Raw genomic sequence first — 23,961 nt, 5'->3', positions numbered from 1 at the left:
ATTCCGGCTCCGCCGTTCGTCTGTGCTGTGTGACCTCGGGCAAGTCCCAAGCGCTTAGTACAGTGCTCTGCACATAGTAAGCGCTCAATAAATACGATTGATGATGATGATGATGATGATTTCACTTCTCTGGCCCTCAGTGACCTCAGGTTGGTCGCAGCAGTAGAGATTTTAGAGCGATGGCTGTTGAAGCTTTGTTTCGAAGACGTGTTTCGATGTCTGCCCTTCTAGACCGTAAGCCCGGTGTGGGCAGGGATCGTCTCTATTGCCAAATCGCACTTTTCCAAGCGCTTAATACAGTGCTCTTCGCTCAGTAGAAGCACCCTGGCTTAGTGGCAAGAGCAGGGCTTGGGTGTCAGAAGTCATGGGTTCTAATCCCGGCTCCGCCGCTTGTCTGCCGTGTGACCTTGGGCAAGCCGCTTACTGTCTCTGGGCCTCAGTTGCCTCATCTGGAAAATGGGGATGAAGACTGTGAGCCCCACGTGGGACAACCTGATTACCTGGTATCTCCCCCCCGTGCTTAGAACAGTGCTTGGTATCAATCAATCAATCAATCGTATTTCTTGAGCGCTTACTGTGTGCAGAGCACTGCACTAAGCGCTTGGGAAGGACAAGTTGGCAACATATAGAGACAGTCCCTACCCAGCAGTGGTAAGAGCTTAACAAATACCATCGTCATTATCATTATTATTTATTTATTCGTAGCCCGGAGAGAGCTGGGATCCATGACGGAGAATCGCCTCCCCACCCCTGTAAATTGGGGGGTTTTCATTTATTCATTCGATCGTATTTATTGAGCACTTACTGGGCGCAGAGCACTGTACTAAGCGCTTGGGAAGTCCAAGTCGGCAACATCTAGAGACGGCCCCTACCCAACAGCGGGCTCACAGTCTAGAAGGGGGAGACAGACAACAAAACAAAACATATTAACAAAATGAAATAAATAGAATAAATATGTACAAATAAAATAAATAAATAGAGTAATAAATTCAGTGCCTCTTCTGTCCCCCCGCCTTAGTCCGCCAGCCCCAGGGAACTGGGGCCGACCTAATGACCGCCCGTCTCCCGTTGCGCTCAGTACAGTGCTCGGCACAGCGCTCAGTGTTCGGCGCCGGACGGATATCTCTACGATTGTCGTTCTCATGATAATAATGATGGCATTTATTAAGCGCTCACTGTGTGCAGAGCACTGTTGCAAGCGCTGATCATTGTGAAGTAAGGAGGCATCCTTTTTGTTACCTGATCCACAACCCCCCTACCTCCGGTTTCCGGACCCCGGCTCGGTTACCGCTTGCGTTGAATCCACCAGGCCCAGAGAGATGACCCTGGGGCCGATAAAGAGGCGAGGCAGCTCCGGTTTCGGGGATCCAATACGTTGCCAGTTTGTACCTCCCGAGCGCTTAGTCCAGTGCTCTGCACATAGTCAGCGCTCAATAAATACGATTGATGATGATGATGATGATCCCCTCACCCCGGCTCGGGTCTCCGTTTGTCTTTCCGCCTCCCCAGAGGGAGACCCTCCTCCGGCAGCTGGAGACGAACCAGTTGGACATCGACGCCACGCTGGAGGAGCTGTCGGTGCAGCAGGAGACGGAGGACCAGAATTACGAAATGTACGTCGGCCGCCGGGGACCGGGGCGGGGGGCTCTCGGGCCCCCGTCGACGTCCGCGGCCCCTTCCCCGCCACCCCCCCCGAAGTCGGACCCCCGCGGGCCCACCGTCCCCATGATCCACGTCCAGAGTGGTCTCCGCCTCTGGGGGGAAGGTGTCCGCCCAGCGCTTAGCGTAGTGCCTGGAACGTAGTAGCGCTTAATCAATCAATCAATCGATCGTATTTATTGAGCGCTTACTATGTGCAGAGCACTGTACTAAGCACTTGGGAAGTCCAAATTGGCAACACACGGAGACAGTCCCTACCCAACAGTGGGCTCCCAGTCTAAAAGGGGGAGACAGAGAACAGAACCAAACATACCAACAGAATAAAATAAATAGGATAGAAATGTACAAGTGAAATAAATAAATAAATAGAGTAATAAATAGGTACAACCTATATACATATATACAGCTTAACAAATACCGCTATCATTTTTAAGGAATCTGGAAGGATTCTTGTTTCGAAAAACCGGATACCTTGATTAAAGCAACCCAGAGACAGGGAATCAATCAGTCAATCAATCAGTCGTATTTATTGAGCGCTTACTGTGTGCAGAGCACTGTACTAAGCGCTTGGGAAGTCCAGGTTGGCAACATCTAGAGACAGTCCCTACCCAACAGTGGGCTCACAGTCTAAAAGGGGGAGACAGAGAATCAATCAATCAATCGTATTTATTGAGCGCTTACTGTGTGCAGAGCACTGTACTAAGCGCTTGGGAAGTACAAGTTGGCAGCATATAAAGACAGTCCCTACCCAACGAAACCAAACATACTAACAAAATAAGATAAATAGAATAGATAGGTGCAAGCAAAATAAATAAATAAATAAAAAATAAAGGGAAAAGAAGCAGCGTTGCCTAGTGGAAAGAGCCGGGGCCTGGGAATCGGGGGTCCTGGGTTCTAATCCCGGCTCTGCTACGTGTCTGCGGCGTGACCTTGGGCAAGCCACTTCCCTCTTCTGGGCCTCAGGTACCTCAACCGTAAAATGGGGATTAAATCCGTGAGCCCCGCAGGGGATTGCGGACGGCGCCCGACCTGACTAGCCTGTATCTCCCCCAGCTGTGAGTCCAGTGCCAGACACATAATAAGCGCTTAACAGGTTAAAAAAAAGACACGTTCCCTGCAGTTTCAGGCGAAAATTCAAATCTGGAGTAAATTGAGACAAGGACTGCGGCCACAGGAGGAGTGGATCGGCAACCAAATTATAAATTCCGGTGTGTTCCCTCTTAGGGCAGTCCACAACCAGGATAACCGCCCAGTTTCGGTCTTCGGAGTAGGAGTCCTTGGCTTCCTTGGGGCTTTTAATGAGGAAAAATGAAAGCGTATTAGCCGTCTGGCTTTGGGCTAGTCACTTAACTTCTCTGGGCCTTGATTTCCTTATCTGTAAAACGGGGATTCCACGCCTGTTCGCCCTCCTTGTTTAGACCGTAAACCACACGCAGGACAGGGACAGCGTCCGACCTGATGAACTTGTAGCTACTCCAGCGCTTGACACATAGTAAGCGCTTCACAAACCCCATAAGAGTAACAAAAATAGTAACATTAATTAGCGCTTCGAGATGGACGGTTGGTGGACATTGCTAACGCCAAGTATCTCCAGCCCTCAAATCCTGTTCCTTTAGCGGAACACGGCGTTCCCTGTGATTATGGATCGGGAGAATCCTCATTCGTCATGGGAGTCAGAGGTCACGGGTTCTAATCCCGGCTCCGCCACTCATCTGCCGTGCGACTTTGGGCAAGTCACTTCACTGGTCTGTTCCCTCATCTGGAAAATGGGGATTAAGACTGTGAGCTCCCCACGGGACAACCTGATTACCTTGTATCTACCCCAGGGCTTAGAACAGTGCTTGGCACATAGTAAGCGCTTAACGAATATCATTAATATTATGTGCATAACCATTTCTTTCTCTGCCACGGCCGTGCACGCCACAATTTCTTCCTATGCCGTTCGTAGTCATGCCAACTTGGACACAATAGAACTTGTGTGTACTAGAAAGAACATTCTCTTAAGTCTTCCTCTGGGCCGGGTCCAAAATGTTTAAGAAAAACACATTTCAGCGGCGCTCTCTACGTGAGAAACAGAAACCGTCAGCCCAGGCCGATGCGGAAAGCCGAAGAGCGCCTTGAAATGAATCCTATACGTCCCGTGCCTTTCCTTCGGATCGAAAACGTCGTGGAATAAAGCTCCCGAACGACTCTCCAAAGTTGGGCAAAACAGCCAAAGCAGTTCGCGCAGCACCGTGGCTTGCTGGAAGGAGCCCGGGCTTGGGAGTCCGAGGTCGTGGGTTCTAATCCCGGCTCCGCTACCTGCCAGCTGTGTGACTTGGGGCGAGTCGCTTCACTTCTCTGGGCCTCGGCGACCTCACCTGTAAAATGGGGGTGAAGACTGTGAGCCCCACGGGAGACAACCTTGATTACCGTGGATCTCCCCCGGCGTTTAGAGATCAGTGCTTGGCACATCGTAAGTGCTTAACAAATACCGCCATTATTAAGTAAAGAAAATGAAGCCCTCAAGCGTCCTTACTAACGGGAAGGTGCCTTAGATGAATTTTTTGAGCAGGTTCGCGCAAACCACCGCTCCTTTTTCCAAATCGCCACGGTCGGCACAGTCCTTCAGCCCTTCTCCGGGAGGAGGATTAATCCTGTTGGCATTTTAATCCCGCTGACGGGCCCCATTTCTACCGGCGCGGGTCAGCCCTGAGGAGCGTGAGAACCAAACTGGCCGGTTTTTCAGCTTTAAATACCTCAACTCTTCTCTGTGGATGATGATGATGGCATTTATTAAGCGCTTATTATGTGCAAAGCACTGTTCTAAGCGCTGGGGAGGTTGGACATTTCAGCCGACTTCCCGAATAGTCTCCCTAGGGCTGAAGGAGGCCAGAGATGCGGATTCTGATTTCCGTGCTCTTTGAAAGTCACATCTCCTCCGGGAGGCCTTCCCCGATTACTTTGATCTCAGTCAATCCATCGATGATATTTATTGGGCGCTTACTACATCCAGAGCATGATTCTAAGCTCTGGGGAGAGTACAGTGCAGCAGAATAATAATAACGATGGTATTTGTTAAGCGCTTACTATGTGCCAAGCACAAGGTAATCAGGTTGTCCCACGGGGGGCTCACAGTCTTAATCCCCATTTTCCAGATGAGGTCACTGAGGCTCAGAGAAGTGAAGTGACTTGCCCAAGGTCACACAGCAGACAAGCGGCGGAGCCGGGACTAGAACCCACGGCCTCTGATTCCCAAGCCCGGGCTCTTTCCACTAGGCCACGCCGCTTCAGGAGGACTGGGGTTCACGCTGCGTTACCTTGGACAAGTCACTTCACTTCTCTGTCCCTCACTTACTTCATCTGTAAAATGGGGACTAAGACTGAGAGCTCCGTGGGGGACGGGGACAGTTTCCAACCCGATTTCCGTGTGTCTACCTCAGTGCTTAGTACAGTACCTGGCACATAGTAAGCGCTTAATAATTACCACAGTTATTATTGTGATTATTACTATTATTATTAAGCAGACCCACTTAGGGCAAAAATATCCACCTTGTGATATCTTCACAATCAATTCATCATCACGCACCTGAAGGAGGGTGGGAGAAGAGGGAATTCAGCTCAGCAAACACATTCCTGTCGGTCTAATCAATCAGTGGTATTTATTGAGCGCTTACGGTGCGGACGACACTGTACTAAGCGCTTGGGAAAGTACAACAGAGACAAGTTCCCTGCCCACAGCGAGCTTAAGGCCTAGATGTGGAGACAGACAGTAACATAAGTAAATAAATTACGGTTATTCATTCAGTCGTATTTATTGAGCGCTTACTGTGTGCAGAGCACTGAGCTGAACGCTTGACTGTGGACATTATGGGAAGCAGCTTGGCGAAGTGGGTAGAGCACGGGCCTGGGAGTGAGAAGGTCATGGGTTCTAATTCCGGCTCTGCCGCTTGTCTTCTGTGTGGCCTTGGGTGAGTCACTTCTCTGGGCTTCAGTTCCCTCATCTGTAAAATAACAATAATAATGGCATTTATGAAGCGCTTACTATGTGCAAAGCACTGTTCTAAGCGCTGGGGAAGTTGCAAGGTGATCAGGTGGTCCCACGGGGGGCTCCCAGGTTTAATCCCCATTTCTACAGATGAGGTCACCGAGGCCCAGAGAAGTGAAGTGACTTGCCCAACGTCACCCAGCTGACAGCTGGCGGAGCCGGGATTTGAACCCATGACCTCTGACTCCAAAGCCGAGCCCTCTGCGGGACAGGGACTGCGCCCAACCCGATTTGCTTGTATCCACCCCCGTCCACCCCCGCGCTTACATGATGCCTGGCACATAGTAAGCACTTAACCATCATTATTATTATTATTATTATTATTATTATTATTATTATTATTATTATTATTATAAGTGCTCTGGGGCGAATAAAAGTTTCAAGTCCAATTGAAAGGGTGATGCAGAAGGGAGCGGGAGAAGGGGAAGTGCGGGTTTAGCCGGGGAATGCTGCTCGGAGGGGATGGGATTTTAGGGGGGTCCGTTATTATTGCCAGAGGCCTCGTCCGGGCCGGAGGAATCAGTTGCCTCGCGGTGTCGGAATGACTTGGGCTTTTGAATGTTATTTATCTGCAAGCGCCTAGGACAGAGACATTTGATGTAATGGCTGCGTATGAGTTTGAACTGTAAGGTTAGGGTTGTCAAATCATCATCATCATCAATCGTATTTATTGAGTGCTTACTATGTGCAGAGCACTGTACTAAGCGCTTGGGAGGTACAGATTGGCAACACATAGAGACAGTCCCTACCCAACAGTGGGCTCACAGTCTAAAAGGGGGAGACAGAGAACAAAACCAAACATACCAACAAAAGAAATAGGAAATTAATCAAATTTATCAAATAAAAATAATAATGATGGCACTTGGTAAGCGCTTACTTAACCTCCCCAGCGCTTAGAACAGTGCTTTTTGCACGTAGTAAGCGCTTAATAAATGCCATTATTATTATTATTCTGTGCCAAGCACTGTTCTAAGCACTGGATAGGGGGATACAAGATAATCAGGTTGTCCCACTTGGGGCTCACATTCTTAATCCCCGTTTTCCAGATGAGGAAACCGAGGCCCAGAGAAGCGAAGTGACTTGCCCAAAGTGACACAGCTGACAGTTGGCGGAGCCGGGATTTGAACCCGTGACCCCTGACTCCAAAGCCCGGGCTCTTTCCACTGAGCCACCCTGCTTCTCAACCTCCCCAGCCCCCAGGTACGCTGTGGGGAAGCAGTGTGGCCTAGTGGGAAGAGCTGGGCCTGGGCGTCTGAAGTCCCGGGTTCTAATCCTAGATCCGCTGTGTGACCTTGGACAAGTCATTTCACTCCCCCCTCCGCCTCCGTTACCTCACCTGGAAAAATGGGGATTAAATCCGAATCCCTCCTACTTGGCCTGTGAGCCCCGTGTGGGACGGGGACCCAACCCGATAGCCTCGTATCTACCCCGGCGCTTAGAACAGTGCTTGGCACGTAGTAAGCGCCTAAGGAAAAAAATGCCATTATTGTCCCCAGCTCCCGGGTTCAGCCTGGGACACGGATTTGTCACGGATGAAGGGATCACGATCATCATCAGTGGTGTTTACTGAGCATTTGGTATCGTTATTGCGGAAGCCGTGTGTTACGTGCTCGGGAGAGTTCGATACTGTAATCGGCGGATTCGTCCCCTGCCCGCAACGAGCTTCCCCTCTACGGGTGAAGATGCTCTTAATGAAATTACGGATCCGTGCGAAAGTCTTTAGGGCTGAAAGAAGAGTGAATCGAGGGCGTTGGGATTGGGAGAGGAGGGAATGAAAGTTGGGAAAGCCTTCTTGGATATTATAATAATAATTGTGGTACTTAATAATAATAATAATGGCATTTATTAAGCACTTACTATGTGCAAAGCACCGTTCTAAGCGCTGGGGAGGTTACAAGGTGATCAGGTTGTCCCACGGGGGGCTCACAGTCTTCATCCCCATTTTCCAGATGAGGTAACTGAGGCCCAGAGAAGCGAAGTGACTTGCCCAGAGTCACCCAGCTGACAAGTGGCGGAGCCGGGATTCGAACCCACGACCTCCGACTCCAGAGCCCGGGCTCTCCCCACTGAGCCACGCTGCTTCTCCCGAAGTACTCCGTGTCGAGCCCGGTGTTAAATACCGGGGTAGTTAAAAGATAATCAGGTCGGTTCCCCGTTTCGCAGATGAGGGAAAGGATGCCCACAGAAGGGATGTGACTGGTCCAAGGTCACCGAGCCGGCGTGTGGCAGAGCTGAGGTTAGAACCCAGGCCCTCTGACTCTTTCCACTAGGCCCCCGTGATTTTCCGGGCGATCGCCAAAAATGGGCGCACGGCCGGCCTCGGGCGATCCTCTCAACGGGGAGAGTGACGCCTTCCTCCTTCCTTGGTGAAGTCGGGCGTAAAGCGAAACAGGGCCGAAGGCCAGAGGGAGGCCTTTCTCTCCCAGAGGCCATGCTGCTGCCCTGCTTCTCTGCTTTATTATTTATAATAGCCTTTATTAAGCGCTTACTATGTGCCAAGCACTGTTCTGAGCGCTGGGGAGGTTACAAGGTGATGAGGCGGTCCCACGGGGGGCTCACAGCCTTCATCCCCGTTTCCCAGGTGAGGTCGCCGAGGCCCGGAGAAGTGAAGTGACCCGCCCAAAGTCACCCAGCCGACAAGTGGCGGAGCGTGACCCCTGACTCCAAAGCCCGGGCTCTTTCCAGAGAAGCAGCGTGGCTCAGTGGCAAGAGCCCGGGCTCTGGAGTCAGAGGGCGTGGGTTCAAATCCCGGCTCCGCCACTCGTCAGCTGGGTGACCGTGGGCAAGTCACTTCACTTCTCCGGGCCTCGGTTCCCTCATCTGTAAAATGGGGATGAAGACTGTGAGCCCCCCGTGGGCCAACCTGATCACCTTGGAACCTCCCCAGCGCTTAGAACAGTGCTTTGCACGTAGTAAGCGCTTAATAAATGCCATCATTATTATTATTATTATTATTATTTCCACTGAGCCACGCTGCTTCTCTTTGCTTTTCTGCTTTTCTTTCCCCGAACCGGTTTTGGTTCCCGGAAAGAGCAACGAGCCCATCCGCTCCCCTCCCCTCGAGCCCCAGGGAATTTTAAATGAACGTTTCTGATTCTTCAGGCTCCGGGCCGCTCCGCCGTATTCCAAGCCACATTCCCTCTTTCTCCTCCCTTCCTTCCTGCCCATTCCCTGGCACAGCCTAGATAGCGCCCGCCCGGAAAACCCCGCGGGGGCTTCGGCCTTCTGGCCCGAGCGGCCTCTCACCACACCAACCGCGCTCTCTGGGAGAGCAACTCTTGGAGCCATCTGCCGTGCCTTTTTTTCTTTTTTAATCATCATCAATCGTATTTATTGAGCGCTTACTATGTGCAGAGCACTGTACTAAGCGCTTGGGAAGTACAAATTGGCAGCATATAGAGACGGTCCCCACCCAACAGTGGGCTCACAGTCTAAAAGGGGGAGACAGAGAACAAAACCAAACATACTAACAAAATAAAATAAATAGAATAGATAGGTACAAGTAGAATAAATAGAGTAATAAATATGTACAAACATATATACATATATACAGGTGCTGTGGGGAAGGGAAGGAGGTAAGATGGGGGGATGGAGAGGGGGACGAGGGGGATTATGGCATTTATTAATAAATATGGCATTTATAAGTAATGGCATTTATTAAGCGCTTACTAAGTGCAAAGCACTGTTCTAAGGGCTGGGGAGGTTACAAGGTGATCAGGTTTTCCCTCGGGGGGCTCACAGTCTTCATCCCCATTTTCCAGGTGAGGGAACTGAGGCCCAGAGAAGTGAAGTGGCTCGCCCAAGGTCACACAACAGACAAGCGGAGGAGGCGGGATTAGAACCCATGACCTCTGACTCCCAAGCCCGGGCTCTTTCCACCGAGCCACGCCGCCTTTCACAGGGTGATCCCTCGGGGTGGTAAAATCGCAGTGACTTCCACCTGGAGCAAATTTCAGAAGGGGCTTTGGATTCTTCTCCCTCTTTTTTTTTTTTTTATGGTATCTGTTGAAACGCCTACTATATGGCAGGCGCTGTACTAAGCGACGGGACAGATATGAGCTCATCAGGTTGGACTAAGCGATGGGACAGATACGAGCTCATCAGGTTGGACGCAGTGCGTGATCCACACGGGACTCCCGGTCTTAATCCCCGTTTTACAGATGAGGCAACCGAGGCCCAGAGAAGTGAAGGGACTTCCTCAAGGTCACCCAGCAGACAAGTGGCGGAGCCAGGATTAGAACCCAGGTCCCTCGGACTCCCAGCCCGGACTCTCTCCACTAAGCCGCACTGTTTCTGTCTCCCCCGCCCTTGTTGTAAAAAATGATATTTCTTAAGGGCTTACTATAATAATATTGGCTCACATGGCTCCGCCAATTGTCAGCTGGGTGACTTTGGGCAAGTCACGTCACTTCTCTGTGCTTCAGTTCCCTCATCTGGAAAATGGGGATTAAGACTGTGAGCCCCACGTGGGACAACCTGATCACCTTGTAACCTCCCCAGCGCTTAGAACAGTGCTTGGCACATAGTAAGCGCTTAACAGATACCAACATTATTATTATTATTATTATGGGGATTAAGACTGTGAGCCCCCCGTGGGGCAACCTGATTCATTCGTTCATTCAATCGTATTGAGCGCTTACTGTGTGCAGAGCACTGGGCTAAGCGTTTGGGAAGTCCAAGTTGGCAACATATAGAGACGGTCCCTACCCAACAGTGGGCTCACAGTCTAGAATCAATCAATCAATCGTATTTATTGAGCGCTTACTGTGTGCAGAGCACTGTACTAAGCGCTTGGGAAGTCCAAGTTGGCAACGTACAGAGACGGTCCCTACCCAACAGTGGGCTCACAGTCTAGAAGGGGGAGACAGAGAACAAAACAAATTACCTCCCCAGCGCTTTGAACAGTGCTTTGCACATAGTAAGCGCTTAGTAAATGCCATTGTTATTATTATTATTATTAATTGGACTCTCCACGCACCCAAACCTTCCAGTCCAGGTCAGCTCCTCAGAAAGACCGAGTCCAGACGCTGGAGTTGTGGACGTTGTCGATCTTTAGGTCATCGCCCGAATGCGGGTACTCGGACCGCGAGTCCCACGAGGGGCGGGAAGGGCGTCCGACACGATTAACCCGTCCCCGCCCCGGCGCTTAGAACAGTGCTTGGCGTGTAAGCGCTTAACAAGTACCAGAAAATCCTAAAAGTACCTGCCAAGTTCTCTTGAGCGAAGCGATCAGACCGGGAGGAACAGAGCTTGGACTCAATTTTGAAATCCCAAACCGTCTCCGTCCCCGGAGGGAGATTGGGCCGGGTCCGAAGCGGATTTGGGGATGCCGAGCGGAGAGAAAGGCGTCAACACCCAAACGAGGACCGGTTTTTATTGCGGGACCTGTCAGATGGACATTTTTAATCAATCAATCAATCGTATTTATTGAGCGCTTACTGTGTGCAGAGCACTGTACTAAGCGCTTGGGAAGTACAAATTGGCATCACATAGAGACAGTCCCTACCCAACAGTGGGCTCACAGTCTAAAAGGGGGAGACAGAGAACCGAACCAAACATACCAACAAAATAGAAATGTACAAGTAAAATAAATAAATAAATAAATAAATAAATAAATAGAGTAATAAATATGTACAACCATATATACATATATACAGGTGCTGTGGGGAAGGGAAGGAGGTAAGACGGGGGGATGGAGAGGGAGACGGGGGGATGGAGAGGGGGACGAGGGGGAGAGGAAAGAAGGGGCTCAGTCTGGGAAGGCCTCCTGGAGGAGGTGATCCGTAATCCCTAGGTTTAGGGGAAAAAGCCCGGGCCTGGGAGTTGGAAGACCTGGGTTCTAATTCAGCTCTTAGAACGGAGCTTTGTACATAGTAAGCGCATAACAAATACCATTATTATCATTATTATAATCCCTAACAAATACCACTGTTATTATTATTATAATCCCGTGTCCGCCACTTGTCTGCTGTGTGACCTCGGACAAGTCATTTCACTTCTCCGGGCCTCGGTTCCTCTGAATTTTTGCATTTTTGGGGTGGGGGGGGGTGGTAGGGGAAGAGTAGCAGCGTGGCTCAGTGGAAAGAGCCCGGGCTTGGGAGTCAGAGGTCATGGGTTCTAATCCCGGCCCCGCCACTTGTCAGCTGGGGTGACTTGGGGCAAATCGCTTAACTGCTCTGTGCCTCAGTTACCTCATCTGGAAAATGGGGATGAAGACTGAGCCCCATGTGGGACGACCTGATCACCTTGTATTCCCCCCAGTGCCTAGAACGGCGCTTCACACATAGGAAGCGCTTAACAAATCAATCAATCGTATTTATTGAGCGCTTACTGTGTGCAGAGCACTGTACCAAGCGCTTGGGAAGTACAAGTTGGCAACATATAGAGACGGACCCTGCCCAACAGTGGGCTCACAGTCTAGAAATGTCATTATTATTATTATTATTATGAGCCCACTGTTGGGTAGGGACTGTCTCTATGTGTTGCCAATTTGTACTTCCCAAGCGCTTAGTACAGTGCTCTGCACATAGTAAGCGCTCAATAAATACGATTGATGATGATACACACACAGTAATGGGTATTAGCCTACAATCGTGTGCGTCAGTTTTACTGGGCTAAATTTCGGTGTAAGCTTTTAGGGGGCAGAGACTCGGGTGGGGATTCACCTCAGTGCCTTGGGGACACCCAATAAATAGGAAACGGCAAAATGAGGGCAGCGAGGAGCCGGAGAAGAGAAGTCAAGATAGCTCGATTAATCGGGGAGTGTTAATCGACTACTTACAGTATGCAGAGTAATAATACTAATGATAATTATGGCATTTGTTAAGCACTTACTATGTGCCAAGGACAGTACTGTACTAAGCACCGGAGAGGGTTCGATCCAGTGGAATCGGTAGACTTGATACCTGCCTACAAGGAGCTTATGGTTTTGAGAAGGGAGACACGTTAAAATAAATGCTGGATATGGACCTGAGTGCTCTGGGGCTGAGGGGAGGGCGATTATCAAGTGCTTAAAGAGGTCATGGGTTCTAATTCCGGCTCTGCCACCTGTCAGCTGTGTGACCTTGGGCAAGCCGCTTAATAATAATAATAATAAAGATGGCATTTATTAAGCACTTACTATGTGCAAAGCAGTGTTCTAAGCGCTGGGGAGGTTACAAGGTGATCAAGTTGCCCCACGGGGGCTCACAGTCTTCACCCCCATTTCACAGACGAGGGAACTGAGGCCCAGAGAAGTTAAATGACTTGCCCAAAGTCACACAGCTGGCGGAGTCAGGATTTGAACTCATGACCTCTGGCTCTACAGCCCAGGCTCTTTCCCACTGAGCCACGCTGCTTAACTTCTCTTGGCCTGTGACCTCATCTGTACGGTGCTTTGCACATAGTAAGTGCTTAACAAATACCATCATTATTATTATTATTATTGTGAGACAACCTGATTACACTGTATCCCCCCCCCAGTGCTTAGAACAGTGCTTGGCACATAGTAAGCGCTTAATGAATACCATCATCATCATCATCATTATTATTATTATTATAAAGGGGGTGGGAGATCCAGCCGAGAGGGGGGATGTGGACGAGAGGGGGGTACTGTGAGTCGGTTGGCGTTTCGGGAGCCGAGTGAACGATCCAGGTTGTAGGAGATGAGCAGGAAAAGATAATAATAATAATAATAATAATAATGGCGTTTATTAAGCACTTACTATGTGCCAAGCACTGTTCTAAGCGCTGGGGAGGTTACAAGGTGATCAAGTTGTCCCTCATGGGGGCTCACAGTCTTAATCCTCATTTTACCGATGAGGTCACTGAGGTCCAGAGAATAATAATCATGATGATGCCCAAAGTCACACAGCTGCCACACAGCTGCCTTAACAAATGCCATTATCAATTAATTAATTGGCAGAGCTGGGATTTGAACCCATGACCTCTGACTCCAAAGCTCTTTCCTACAGAGCCACGCTAGGTAGGAGGGGGTGAGCTGATTGAGTGGCTTTAGGGCCCCTGGAAAGGAGTTTCCGTGTGATGGCTAGGGCGGACGGACAGCCGCGGCGGAGGGGCTCGAGGAGCGGGGAGACGCGAGGCGGGCGGCGGGGTGAAGGGTGGGCTGGCCCGGGGACGGGCAGGAGGCCGGGAGGGAAGCGAGGGGGGCCCTCACGTCTCCTCTCCTTGTCGCCCCCCGCCCCCCAGCTTCCTGGAGATGATGGAAGTCCGCAGCCGGAGCCACGCCTCGCCCCCGGCCCCCAACGGGCAGAGTCCGTCGTCGGGCTCCCAGTCCCCGACGGTGGCCCCCGGGTCGACGGGGAGCTCCAGCCCCGGCACGCCCCAGCCCGCCGCCGCCGCCGCCGCCGTCCCGGGGCATCCGCCCCCCGCGCCCGGGGTGCCCCCGGCCCCGCCCCAGCGCCGAGGCATCATCTCCAGGCTCTTCGGGGGCTCGGCGGCGGAGGCCGCCCCGGCCCCTCCAGGTAGGCCCCGATCCCGCCGGGGCGGGACGGTAAGGAAGGAAGACAGCCCGGTTCAGTGGGAAGAGCTCGGGCTTTGGAGCCAGAGGCCATGGGGTCATCATCATCATCAATCGTATTTATTGAGCGCTTACTATGTACAGAGCTTGGGAAGTACAAATTGGCAACATCTAGAGACAGTCCCTACCCAACAGTGGCCTCACAGTCTAAAAGGGGGAGACAGAGAACAAAACCAAACATACTAACAAAAGAAAATAAATAGAATAGATATGTACAAGTAAAATAAATGAATAGAGTAATAAATATGTACAGACATATATACATCATCATCATCAATTGTATTTATTGAGCGCTATGTGCAGAGCACTGTACTAAGCGCTTGGGAAGTACAAATTGGCAACATCTAGAGACAGTCCCTACCCAACAGTGGGCTCACAGTCTAAAAGGGGGAGACAGAGAACAAAACCAAACATACTAACAAAATAAAATAAATAGAATAGATATGTACAAGTAAAATAAATAGAGTAAGAAATATGTACAAACATATATACTTATATACAGGTGCTGTGGGGAAGGGAAGGAGGTAAGATGGGGGGGATGGAGAGGGGGCGAGGGGGAGAGGAAGGAAGGGGCTCAGTCTGGGAAGGCCTCCTGGAGGAGGTGAGCTCTCAGTAGGGCCTTGAACTGAGGAAGAGAGCGAGCTTGGCGGGTGGGCAGACGGATTGGGGGCATTCCAGGCCCGGGGGAGGACGTGGGCCAGGGGTCGATGGCGGGACAGGCGAGAACGAGGTACGGGGAGGAGATCAGCGGCAGAGGAGCGGAGGGTGCGGGCTGGGCTGGAGAAGGACAGAAGGGAGGGGAGGTAGGAGGGGGCCAGGGGATGGATGGACAGCCTGGAAGCCCAGGGTGAGGAGTTTCTGCCTGTTGGGTAGGGACTGTCTCTATATGTTGCCAATTTGTACTTCCCAAGCGCTGAGTACAGTGCTCTGCACATAGTAAGCGCTCAATAAATACAATTGATGATGATGATGCACAGATTGATTGGTAGCCACTGGAGATTTTTGAGGAGGGGAGTAATATGCCCAGAGCGTTTCTGGACAGAGATAATCCGGGCAGCAGCATGAAGTATGGATCGGAGTGGAGAGAGACACGAGGATGGGAGATCGGAGAGAAGGCTGATGCAGTAGTCCAGACGGGATAGGATGAGAGCTTGAATGAGCAGGGTAGCGGTTGGGATGGAGAGGAAAGGGCGGATCTTGGCAATGTTGCGGAGCTGAGACCGGCAGGTTTTGGTGACGGCTTGGATGTGAGGGGTGAATGAGAGCGGAGTCGAGGATGACACCAAGGTTGCGGGCTTGTGAGACGGGAAGGATGGTAGTGCCGTCTACAGTGACGGGAAAGTCAGGGAGAGGGCAGGGTTTGGGAGGGAAGACAAGGAGTTCAGTCTTCGACATGTTGAGCTTTAGGTGGCGGGCAGACATCCAGATGGAGATGTCCTGAAGGCAGGAGGAGATGCGAGCCTGGAGGGAGGGGGAGAGAGCAGGGGCAGAGGTGGAGATCTGGGTGTCATCAGCGTAGAGATGATAGTGGAAGCCGTGGGAGCGAATGAGGTCACCAAGGGAGTGCGTGTAGATTGAGAACAGAAGGGGACCAAGCACTGAACCTTGGGGAAGCCCCACAGTAAGAGGATGGGAGGGGAAGGAGGAGCCTGCAAAAGAGACTGAGAAAGAACGGCCGGAGAGATAAGAGGAGAACCAGGAGAGGATGGAGTCCGTGAAGCCAAGGTCAGATAGCGTGTTGAGGAGAAGGGGGTGGTCCACAGTGTCAAAGGCAGCTGACAGGTCGAGGAGTCCCTTAGCTTCCCCGGGCCTCAGTTTCTTGATTGGTAAAATGGGGGTTAAGTAGCCACTCTTCCTAGGCTGTGAGCCTCAAGTGGGGCAGGGACTGTGTCTCAGCTGATGTGCTTGCATGTACGCCAGGGTCAGTACAGAGAGTGGGCATTTAGCGAATACCACAGTCGTCACAATTATTATTAATAATAATAATCATAATGGTATTTGTTAAGCGCTTACTATGTGCAAAGCACTGTTCTAAGCGCTGGGGAGGTTACGAGGTGATCAGGCTGGCCCACGGGGGGCTCACAGTTTTAACCCCTATTTTACAGATGAGGTAACTGAGGCCCAGAGAAGTGAAGTGACTTCCCCAAAGTCACACAGATGACAATTGGCGGCAGTTGAAGGATGCCGGTTGCCTTGAGCATCAAAACGATTCACGATTCCCAGTGGTCGGAATAATTCTGATAGTAATAGTAATCGTGGAATTTGTTAAGCTCATACTATGTGCCAAGCACAGTGGGTAATAATAATAATAATGGCATTTATTAAGCGCTTACTATGTGCAAAGCACTGTTCTAAGCGCTGGGGAGGTTACAGGGTGATCAGGTTGTCCCACGGGGGGCTCACAGACTTAATCCCCATTTTACAGATGAGGGAACTGAGGGCCAGGGAAGTGAAGTGACTTGCCCAAAGTCATACAGCTGGCAATTGGCGGAGGCGGGATTTGAACCCATGACCTCTGACTCCCAAGCCCGGGCTCTTTCCACTGAGCCACGCAAGGTAATCAGGCTGGACGCAGTCCCCGGCCCTCATGGGGCTCGCAGACTTAATCTCCATTTTCCAGATGAGGGAACTGAGGCCCAGAGAAGTGAAGTGACTTGCCCAAGGTCACACAGCAGGCGTGGGTCTGAACTCCAAGGACCCTGCCATCCCTGCGGGGCGGGAGCCGTGGGATGGGCCAGGGGATTCATCGAGCAGTTAAAAGTCTCAATAATCGCGGTGTTCGTTCAGATCCGAGGAAAAGCGTGGCCTGATGGAAATCAATCAATCAATCAATCAATCGTATTTATTGAGCACTTACTGTGTGCAGAGCACTGTACTAAGCGCTTGGGAAGTCCAAGTTGGCAACATATAGAGACGGTCCCTACCCAACAGTGGGCTCACAGTCTAAAAGGGGGAGACAGAACAAAACCAAACATACTAACAAAATAAAATAAAGAGCCTGAGGCCCGACCTGGGAGTTGGGTTCTAATCCTGGCGCTGCGACCTATCTGCTGCGTGCGCTTGGGCGAGTCACCTAACTTGTCTGTGCCTCGGTTACCTCATCTGCAGAATGGGGTGCTAAGACCGGGAGCCCTATGTGGGACAAGGGGCTGTGTCCAACCCAGTAATCTTCTATCTGCCTGGCATGTAGTAAGCGCTTAACAAGTGCCATTTTAAAAAGTGCTTTTTAGGAGCCAAGCACTGTGCCCAGCGATGGGGGACGTACAATCCAGCGCTTAGAACAGTGCTTTGCACATAGTAAGCGCTTAATAAATGCCGTTATTATTATTATTATTATAAGGCACAGCCCCCGCCTCATGCGGTGCTCGTGGCGTAAGGGGGAAAGGACACAGGTGTTTATTCCCCATCTGGCAGATGAGGAAACTGAGGCACCGGGAAGTTAAGCGGCTCGCTGTCCCCGGAGACGTGTCACCCGTCCACCAGCTCGCCGGTGAGTTTCGGGCAGGCCGGAAAACGGATTTATTGAGATTGATTCGGGGCCGGGCCTTGGTTTCCTTCCAGAGCCTGCGGTCCCCGCCGAGATCCCAGCCAGAGTTCAAAGCGTGGAGGATTTTGTCCCCGAGGACAGCCTGGACCGGAGCTTTCTGGAGGACGTGGCCCCTCGGAAGGACGAGAAGAAGGGCAAAACCAAAGTTCAGCGTGACAGTGACAGGTAAGGAGGAGTTTGGGGGGAGCTTAGTGTCAATCAATCAATCAATCAATCAATCAATCGTATTTATTGAGCGCTTACTATGTGCAGAGCACTGTACTAAGGGCTTGGGAAGTACAAATTGGCAACATACAGAGACAGTCCCTACCCAACAGTGGGCTCACAGTCTAAAAGGGGGAGACAGAGAACAAAAGCAAACATACTAACAAAATGAAATAAATAGGATAGATATGTACAAGTAAAATAAATAAATACAAATTGGCAACATATAGAGACAGTCCCTACCCAACAGTGGGCTCACAGTCTAAAAGGGGGAGACAGAGAACAAAAGCAAACGTACTAACAAAATAAAATAAATAGGATAGATATGTACAAGTAAAATAAATAAATACAAATTGGCAACATATAGAGACAGTCCCTGCCCAACAGTGGGCTCACAGTCTAAAAGGGGGAGACAGAGAACAAAACCAAACATACTAGCAAAATAAAATAAATAGGATAGATATGTACAAGTAAAATAAATAAATACAAATTGGCAACATATAGAGACAGTCCCTGCCCAACAGTGGGCTCACAGTCTAAAAGGGGGAGACAGAGAACAAAACCAAACATACTAGCAAAATAAAATAAATAGGATAGATATGTACAAGTAAAATAAATAAATAAATAAATAAATAAAATAAATATAAATAAAATAAATAAATAAATAAATACGCAAGGAAATAAATAGCAAATAAATAAATAAATAAATATAAAAAATAAATAAAATAAATAAATAGATAGATAGATAGATAGGGTTTGGGGCTGTGGCCAAACGAGCTTCCCACGCTCTGTGGATTTTAGCAGAAGCGTGGCTGTCCTGTGTCAGCAGGGTAGGTCGGGCATCAGACCGCAAAGGCACCGGGATTGCCGGCCTTGCCGTTGTCGTCTCCGTTTAGCCCTGCCATCGTGGCAAAGTTAAAGTCGCCTCGGAAACGGCCTGGGCCGAATCGCCTCGAACGCGGGAGACAGAGAACAAAACCAAACATACTAACAAAATAAAATAAATAGGATAGATATGTACAAGTAAAATAAATAAATACAAATTGGCAACATATAGAGACAGTCCCTGCCCAACAGCGGGCTCACAGTCTAAAAGGGGGAGACAGAGAACAAAACCAAACATACTAACAAAATAAAATAAATAGGCTAGATATGCACAAGCAAAATAAATAAATAAATAAATAAATATAAATATAAATATAAATAAATAAATAAAATGAAAATGAATAAATAAATAAATAAATAAACAAGGAAATGAGTAATAAAATAAATAAATAAATAAATATAAAAATTTAAATAAAATAAATAAATAGATAGATAGATAGATAGATAGGGTTTGGGACTGTGGCCAAACGGGCTTCCCACGCTCTGTGGATTTTAGCAGAAGCGTGGCTGTCCTGTGTCAGCAGGGTAGGTCGGGCATCAGACCGCAAAGGCACCGGGATTGCCGGCCTTGCCGTTGTCGTCTCCATTTAGCCCTGCCATGGTGGCAAAGTTAAACTCGCCTCGGAAACGGCCTGGGCCGAATCGCCTCGAACGCGGGCCTCGCTTCCCTCGGCCCCAGGAGGCCGGCCGGAGCGACGGAGCGTCGAGAGGCCGCGGCCGGGAGGCTTGCTCTGACGGGAAATCACCGCGCCCCAGGGCCGGGAGTAGACTGTGAGCCCACTGTTGGGTAGGGACCGTCTCTATATGTTGCCAACTTGGACTTCCCAAGCGCTTAGTCCAGTGCTCTGCACACAGTAGGCGCTCAATAAATACGATTGACGATGATGATTCGTGGGCAGGAAAGGGCGGGGAATCCATCAGGGTCGTCTCCGGGTTGTCTAAGAGTCCTACCGGGGAACGTTTACTCTGCATAGAGTAAGCGCTCAATAAATTCATTCATGCATTCGTTCGGTCGTATTTATTGAGCGCTTCCTGTGTGCAGAGCGCTGGACTGAGCGCTTGGGAAGTCCAAGTTGGCGACGTATAGAGACGGCCCCTACCCAACGGTGGGCTCACCGTCTAGAAGGGGGAGACAGAGAACAAAACATATTAACAAAATAAAGTAAATAGAATAAATATGTACAAGTAAAAGAAATAAATGGGGTATATTTATATAGTATATATACATATATATTATATATACAGTATTTATAGTATATATGATATATATTATATAATACATATATCATATATAGTATATGCATATATTATATAGTATATGCATATATAATATATAGTGTATATGCATATATTATATAGCATATATTATATATAATGTGTATAATATAAATTATATATGGTATATATGCATATATAATACATAGTGTTTATAGTATGTATGATATATATTATATATAGTATATATACATATATATTATATGTAGTATATGCACACATATATGTAGTATATATACATGTATATTATATGTAGTATATATTGTATATATGTATATATGCTATATATGTACTATATATGTGTGTATATATATATATATTTATGTATAGGGAGAAATAAATAAATAAATAGCATTGATTGAATGGTTACCAGCAAAACCCACGGGGAGAGCCCGTGGTTTCCAACCCCATCATCATCATCAATCGTATTTATTGAGCGCTTACTATGTGCAGAGCACTGTACTAAGCGCTTGGGAAGTACAAATAGGCAACATATAGAGACAGTCCCTACCCAGCAGTGGGCTCACAGTCTAAAAGGGGGAGACAGAGAACAAAACCAAACATACTAACAAAATAAAATAAATAGAATAGATATGTACAAATAAAATAGAGCAATAAATATGTACAAACATATATACATATATACAGGTGCTGTGGGGAAGGGAGGGAGGTAAGATGGGGGGATGGAGAGGGGGGCGAGGGGGAGAGGAAGGAAGGGGCTCAGTCTGGGAAGGCCTCCTGGAGGAGGTGAGCTCTCAGCAGGGCCTTGAAGGGAGGAAGAGAGCGAGCTTGGCGGAGGGGCAGAGGGATTGGGGGCATTCCAGGCCCGGGGGAGGACGTGGGCCCGGGGGTCGATGGCGGGACGGGCGAGAGCGAGGTACGGTGAGGAGATCAGCGGTGGAGGAGCGGAGGGTGCGGAGCAGATCGGGTGACAGAAACATTCAAATAAATCCCGGAGGAAGCCAGAGCACCTCGAAGCATCCCTCCTAATTAAGCACACGACTGCTAGATTGTAAAATGGATGACAGTCGAGCTACTTGGTAAGATCCTAGGTAGAATCAATCAATCAATCAATCGTATTTATTGAGCGCTTACTGTGTGCAGAGCACCGTACTACTCCTCAGCAGTCTGCACTTACAGGTCGCGCAGGAAACAGAGAGGCCACGTGGCTCAGTGGCCAGCGCTTGGGAGTCAGAAGACGTGGGTTCGAATCCCGGCTACGTCACGTCTGCCGTGGGACCTTGGGCATGACACTGCTCTGGGCCTCAGTTTCCTCCTCTGTAAAATGGGGGGTTAAGACTGCGAGCCCCACGTGGGACAACCCAATTCATTCATTCATTCAATCGTATTTGTTGAGCGCTTACTGTGCGCAGAGCACTGTACTAAGCGCTTGGGAAGTACAAGTTGGCAGCAAGATACCTTGTATCTACCCCAGCGCTTGGAACGGCACTTGACACATAGTAAGCACTTAACAAATACTATTACTATTATTACGATTATTACTATTATCACTGGAGAAGCAGCGTGGCTCAATGGAAAGAGCCTGGGCTTTGGAGTCAGAGGTCATAGGTTCAAATCCCGGCTCCACCAACTCAGCTGTGTGACTTTGGGCAAGTCACTTCACTTCTCTGGGCCTCAGTTCCCTCATCTGGAAAATGGGGATTAATGTGAGCCCCCCGTGGGACAACCTGATCACCTTGTAACCTCCCCAGCGCTTAGAACAGTGCTTTGCACATAGTAAGCACTTAATAAATGCCATCATTATTATTATTCTCTGGGCCTCAGTTCCCTCATCTGGAAAATGGGGATTAATGTGAGCCCCCTGTGGGACAACCTGATCACCCTGTAACCTCCCCAGCGCTTAGAACAGTGCTTTGCACATAGTAAGCCTTTAATAAATGCCATCATTATTATTATTATTATTCTCTGGGCCTCAGTGACCTCATCTGGATAATGGGGATTAAGACTGTGAGCCCCCCGTGGGACCACCTGTTCACTTTGTAACCTCCCCAGCGCTTACAACAGTGCTTTGCACATAGTAAGCGCTTAATAAATGCCATTATCATTATTATTATTATTCTCTGGGCCTCGGTGACCCCATCTGGAAAATGGGGATTAAGACTGTGACCACCCCCGTGGGACAACCTGATCACTTTGTAACCTCCCCAGCACTTAGAACAGTGCTTTGCATATAGTAAGTGCTTAATAAATGGCATTTTAGACTGTGAGCCTGTTGTTGGGTAGGGACCGTCTCTATATGTTGCCAACTCGGACTTCCCAAGCGCTTAGCCCAGTGCTCCGCACACAGTAAGGGCTCAATAAATACGATTGATTGATTGATTGATTATTATTATTATCGTAGCCCAGATCATCCCCCTCGTCCCCCTCTCCCCCTCGTCCCCCTCTCCATCCCCCCCATCTTACCTCCTTCCCTTCCCCACAGCACCTGTATATATGTATATTTGTTTGTACATATTTTTTTTACTCTATTTATTTATTTTATTTGTCCATATCTATTCTATTGATTTTGTTTTGTTAGTACGTTTGGTTTTGTTCTCCGTCTCCCCCTTTTAGACTGTGAGCCCACTGTTGGGTAGGGACCGTCTCTAGATGTTGCCAGCTTGGACTTCCCCAGCGCTTAGGACAGTGCTCTGCACCTAGTAAGGACTCAATAAATACAATTGATGATGATGATCATCCAACATCCCGGGCTCCCTCCTCCGCTCAATAAATACGATTGATTGATTGATTGATTGATTATTATTATGATCGTAGCCCAGATCATCCAACGTCCCCGGCTCTCTCCTCCGCCGGCCTCGTGTCGGGCGGCCCCGGGAGCGGATTGTCTTTTTCCCCATCCCTTCCTCCGGTTCCGCGGTAGTCGGCGGAAGCCCCCCGGCCCCGGCTCTCTGGGGGAGCGGGCCCCGGACCCCCTCAGCGGCGGCAGGGCTTCTTACCCGTCGCTCTTGGCCTCCTTTTGCAGCGACGGAGAGGTCGGTGGAGGGAACCCAATGGTGACTGGCTTCCAAGATGACCTGGATCTAGACGACAGGCTTCCTGGGCCACCCTCTCCGCCAACAGGTCCCAGCCCAAGTCAAAACGTCGCCTTGTCGAGCGAGGACGAAGCCGAGGAGGAGGAAGAAGAGGCGCCCCGAGTCTCTGGCCCAGCCCCCGGAGAGAGCGCGGAGCCAGAGGCCAAATGGTAATAATAATAATAATCATCAATCAATCGTATTTATTGAGCGCTAACTGTGTGCGGAGCACTGTACTTAAGCGTCCGCTAAGCCACACTGCTTCTCCAGCGGATTCAACAGTTCCAAATAACTACAGCAGCTGCAAGAGGTTGAAGGAGCCGAGAAACAGTCCTTTCGGTCATTCGTTCAGTCGTATTTATTGAGCGCTTACTGGGCGCGGAGCGCGCTGTGCTGAGTGCTCGGAAAGAACAATTCAGCAGTAAAGAGAGACGATCCCTGTCCGCACCGGGCCCTTTCTAACTACTCTACTACCAATACTAGCTGCGGTAGTGTTAGCTGCTTACTATACCCTTTTAGACTGTGAGCCCACTGTTGGGTAGGGACTGTCTCTATATGTTGCCAATTTGTACTTCCCAAGCGCTTAGTACAGCGCTCTGCACACAGTAAGCGCTCAATAAATACGATTGATGATGGTGATGATATAGAGACGGTCCCTACCCAACAGTGGGCTCACAGTCTAGAAGACTGTAATAATAATAATAATGGTGGTGGTATTTGTTAAGCACTTACTATGTGCATAGCACTGTTCTAAGCGCTGGGGAGGTTACAAGGTGATCAGGCTGGCCCACCGGGAGCTCACAGTTTTAATCCC

General features: G+C 49.5%; 1 protein-coding gene across 2 annotated transcripts in view; it reads left to right on the top strand.

The window, feature by feature from the left end:
- RABL6 (RAB, member RAS oncogene family like 6) overlaps positions 1–23,961 on the top strand; it is a 96,584-nt gene that overhangs the window by 60,325 nt on the left and 12,298 nt on the right. The window contains exons 8-11 of one of the 2 annotated variants that reach the window (XM_038767932.1): positions 1,510–1,613; positions 13,874–14,148; positions 17,766–17,916; positions 23,099–23,317. In XM_038767932.1, the coding sequence (XP_038623860.1) occupies positions 1,510–1,613; positions 13,874–14,148; positions 17,766–17,916; positions 23,099–23,317 (749 nt within the window). The remainder of the gene's footprint in view (positions 1–1,509; positions 1,614–13,873; positions 14,149–17,765; positions 17,917–23,098; positions 23,318–23,961) is intronic. The other variant, XM_038767933.1, reaches the window with a different exon arrangement.

This window comes from Tachyglossus aculeatus, chromosome 27 (assembly GCF_015852505.1).
Source record: "Tachyglossus aculeatus isolate mTacAcu1 chromosome 27, mTacAcu1.pri, whole genome shotgun sequence".
In the NCBI taxonomy this organism is placed as follows: Eukaryota; Metazoa; Chordata; class Mammalia; order Monotremata; family Tachyglossidae; genus Tachyglossus; species Tachyglossus aculeatus.
The sequence above is the reverse complement of the archived record's forward strand: the minus strand, read 5'-3'. Positions and strand labels throughout refer to the sequence as shown.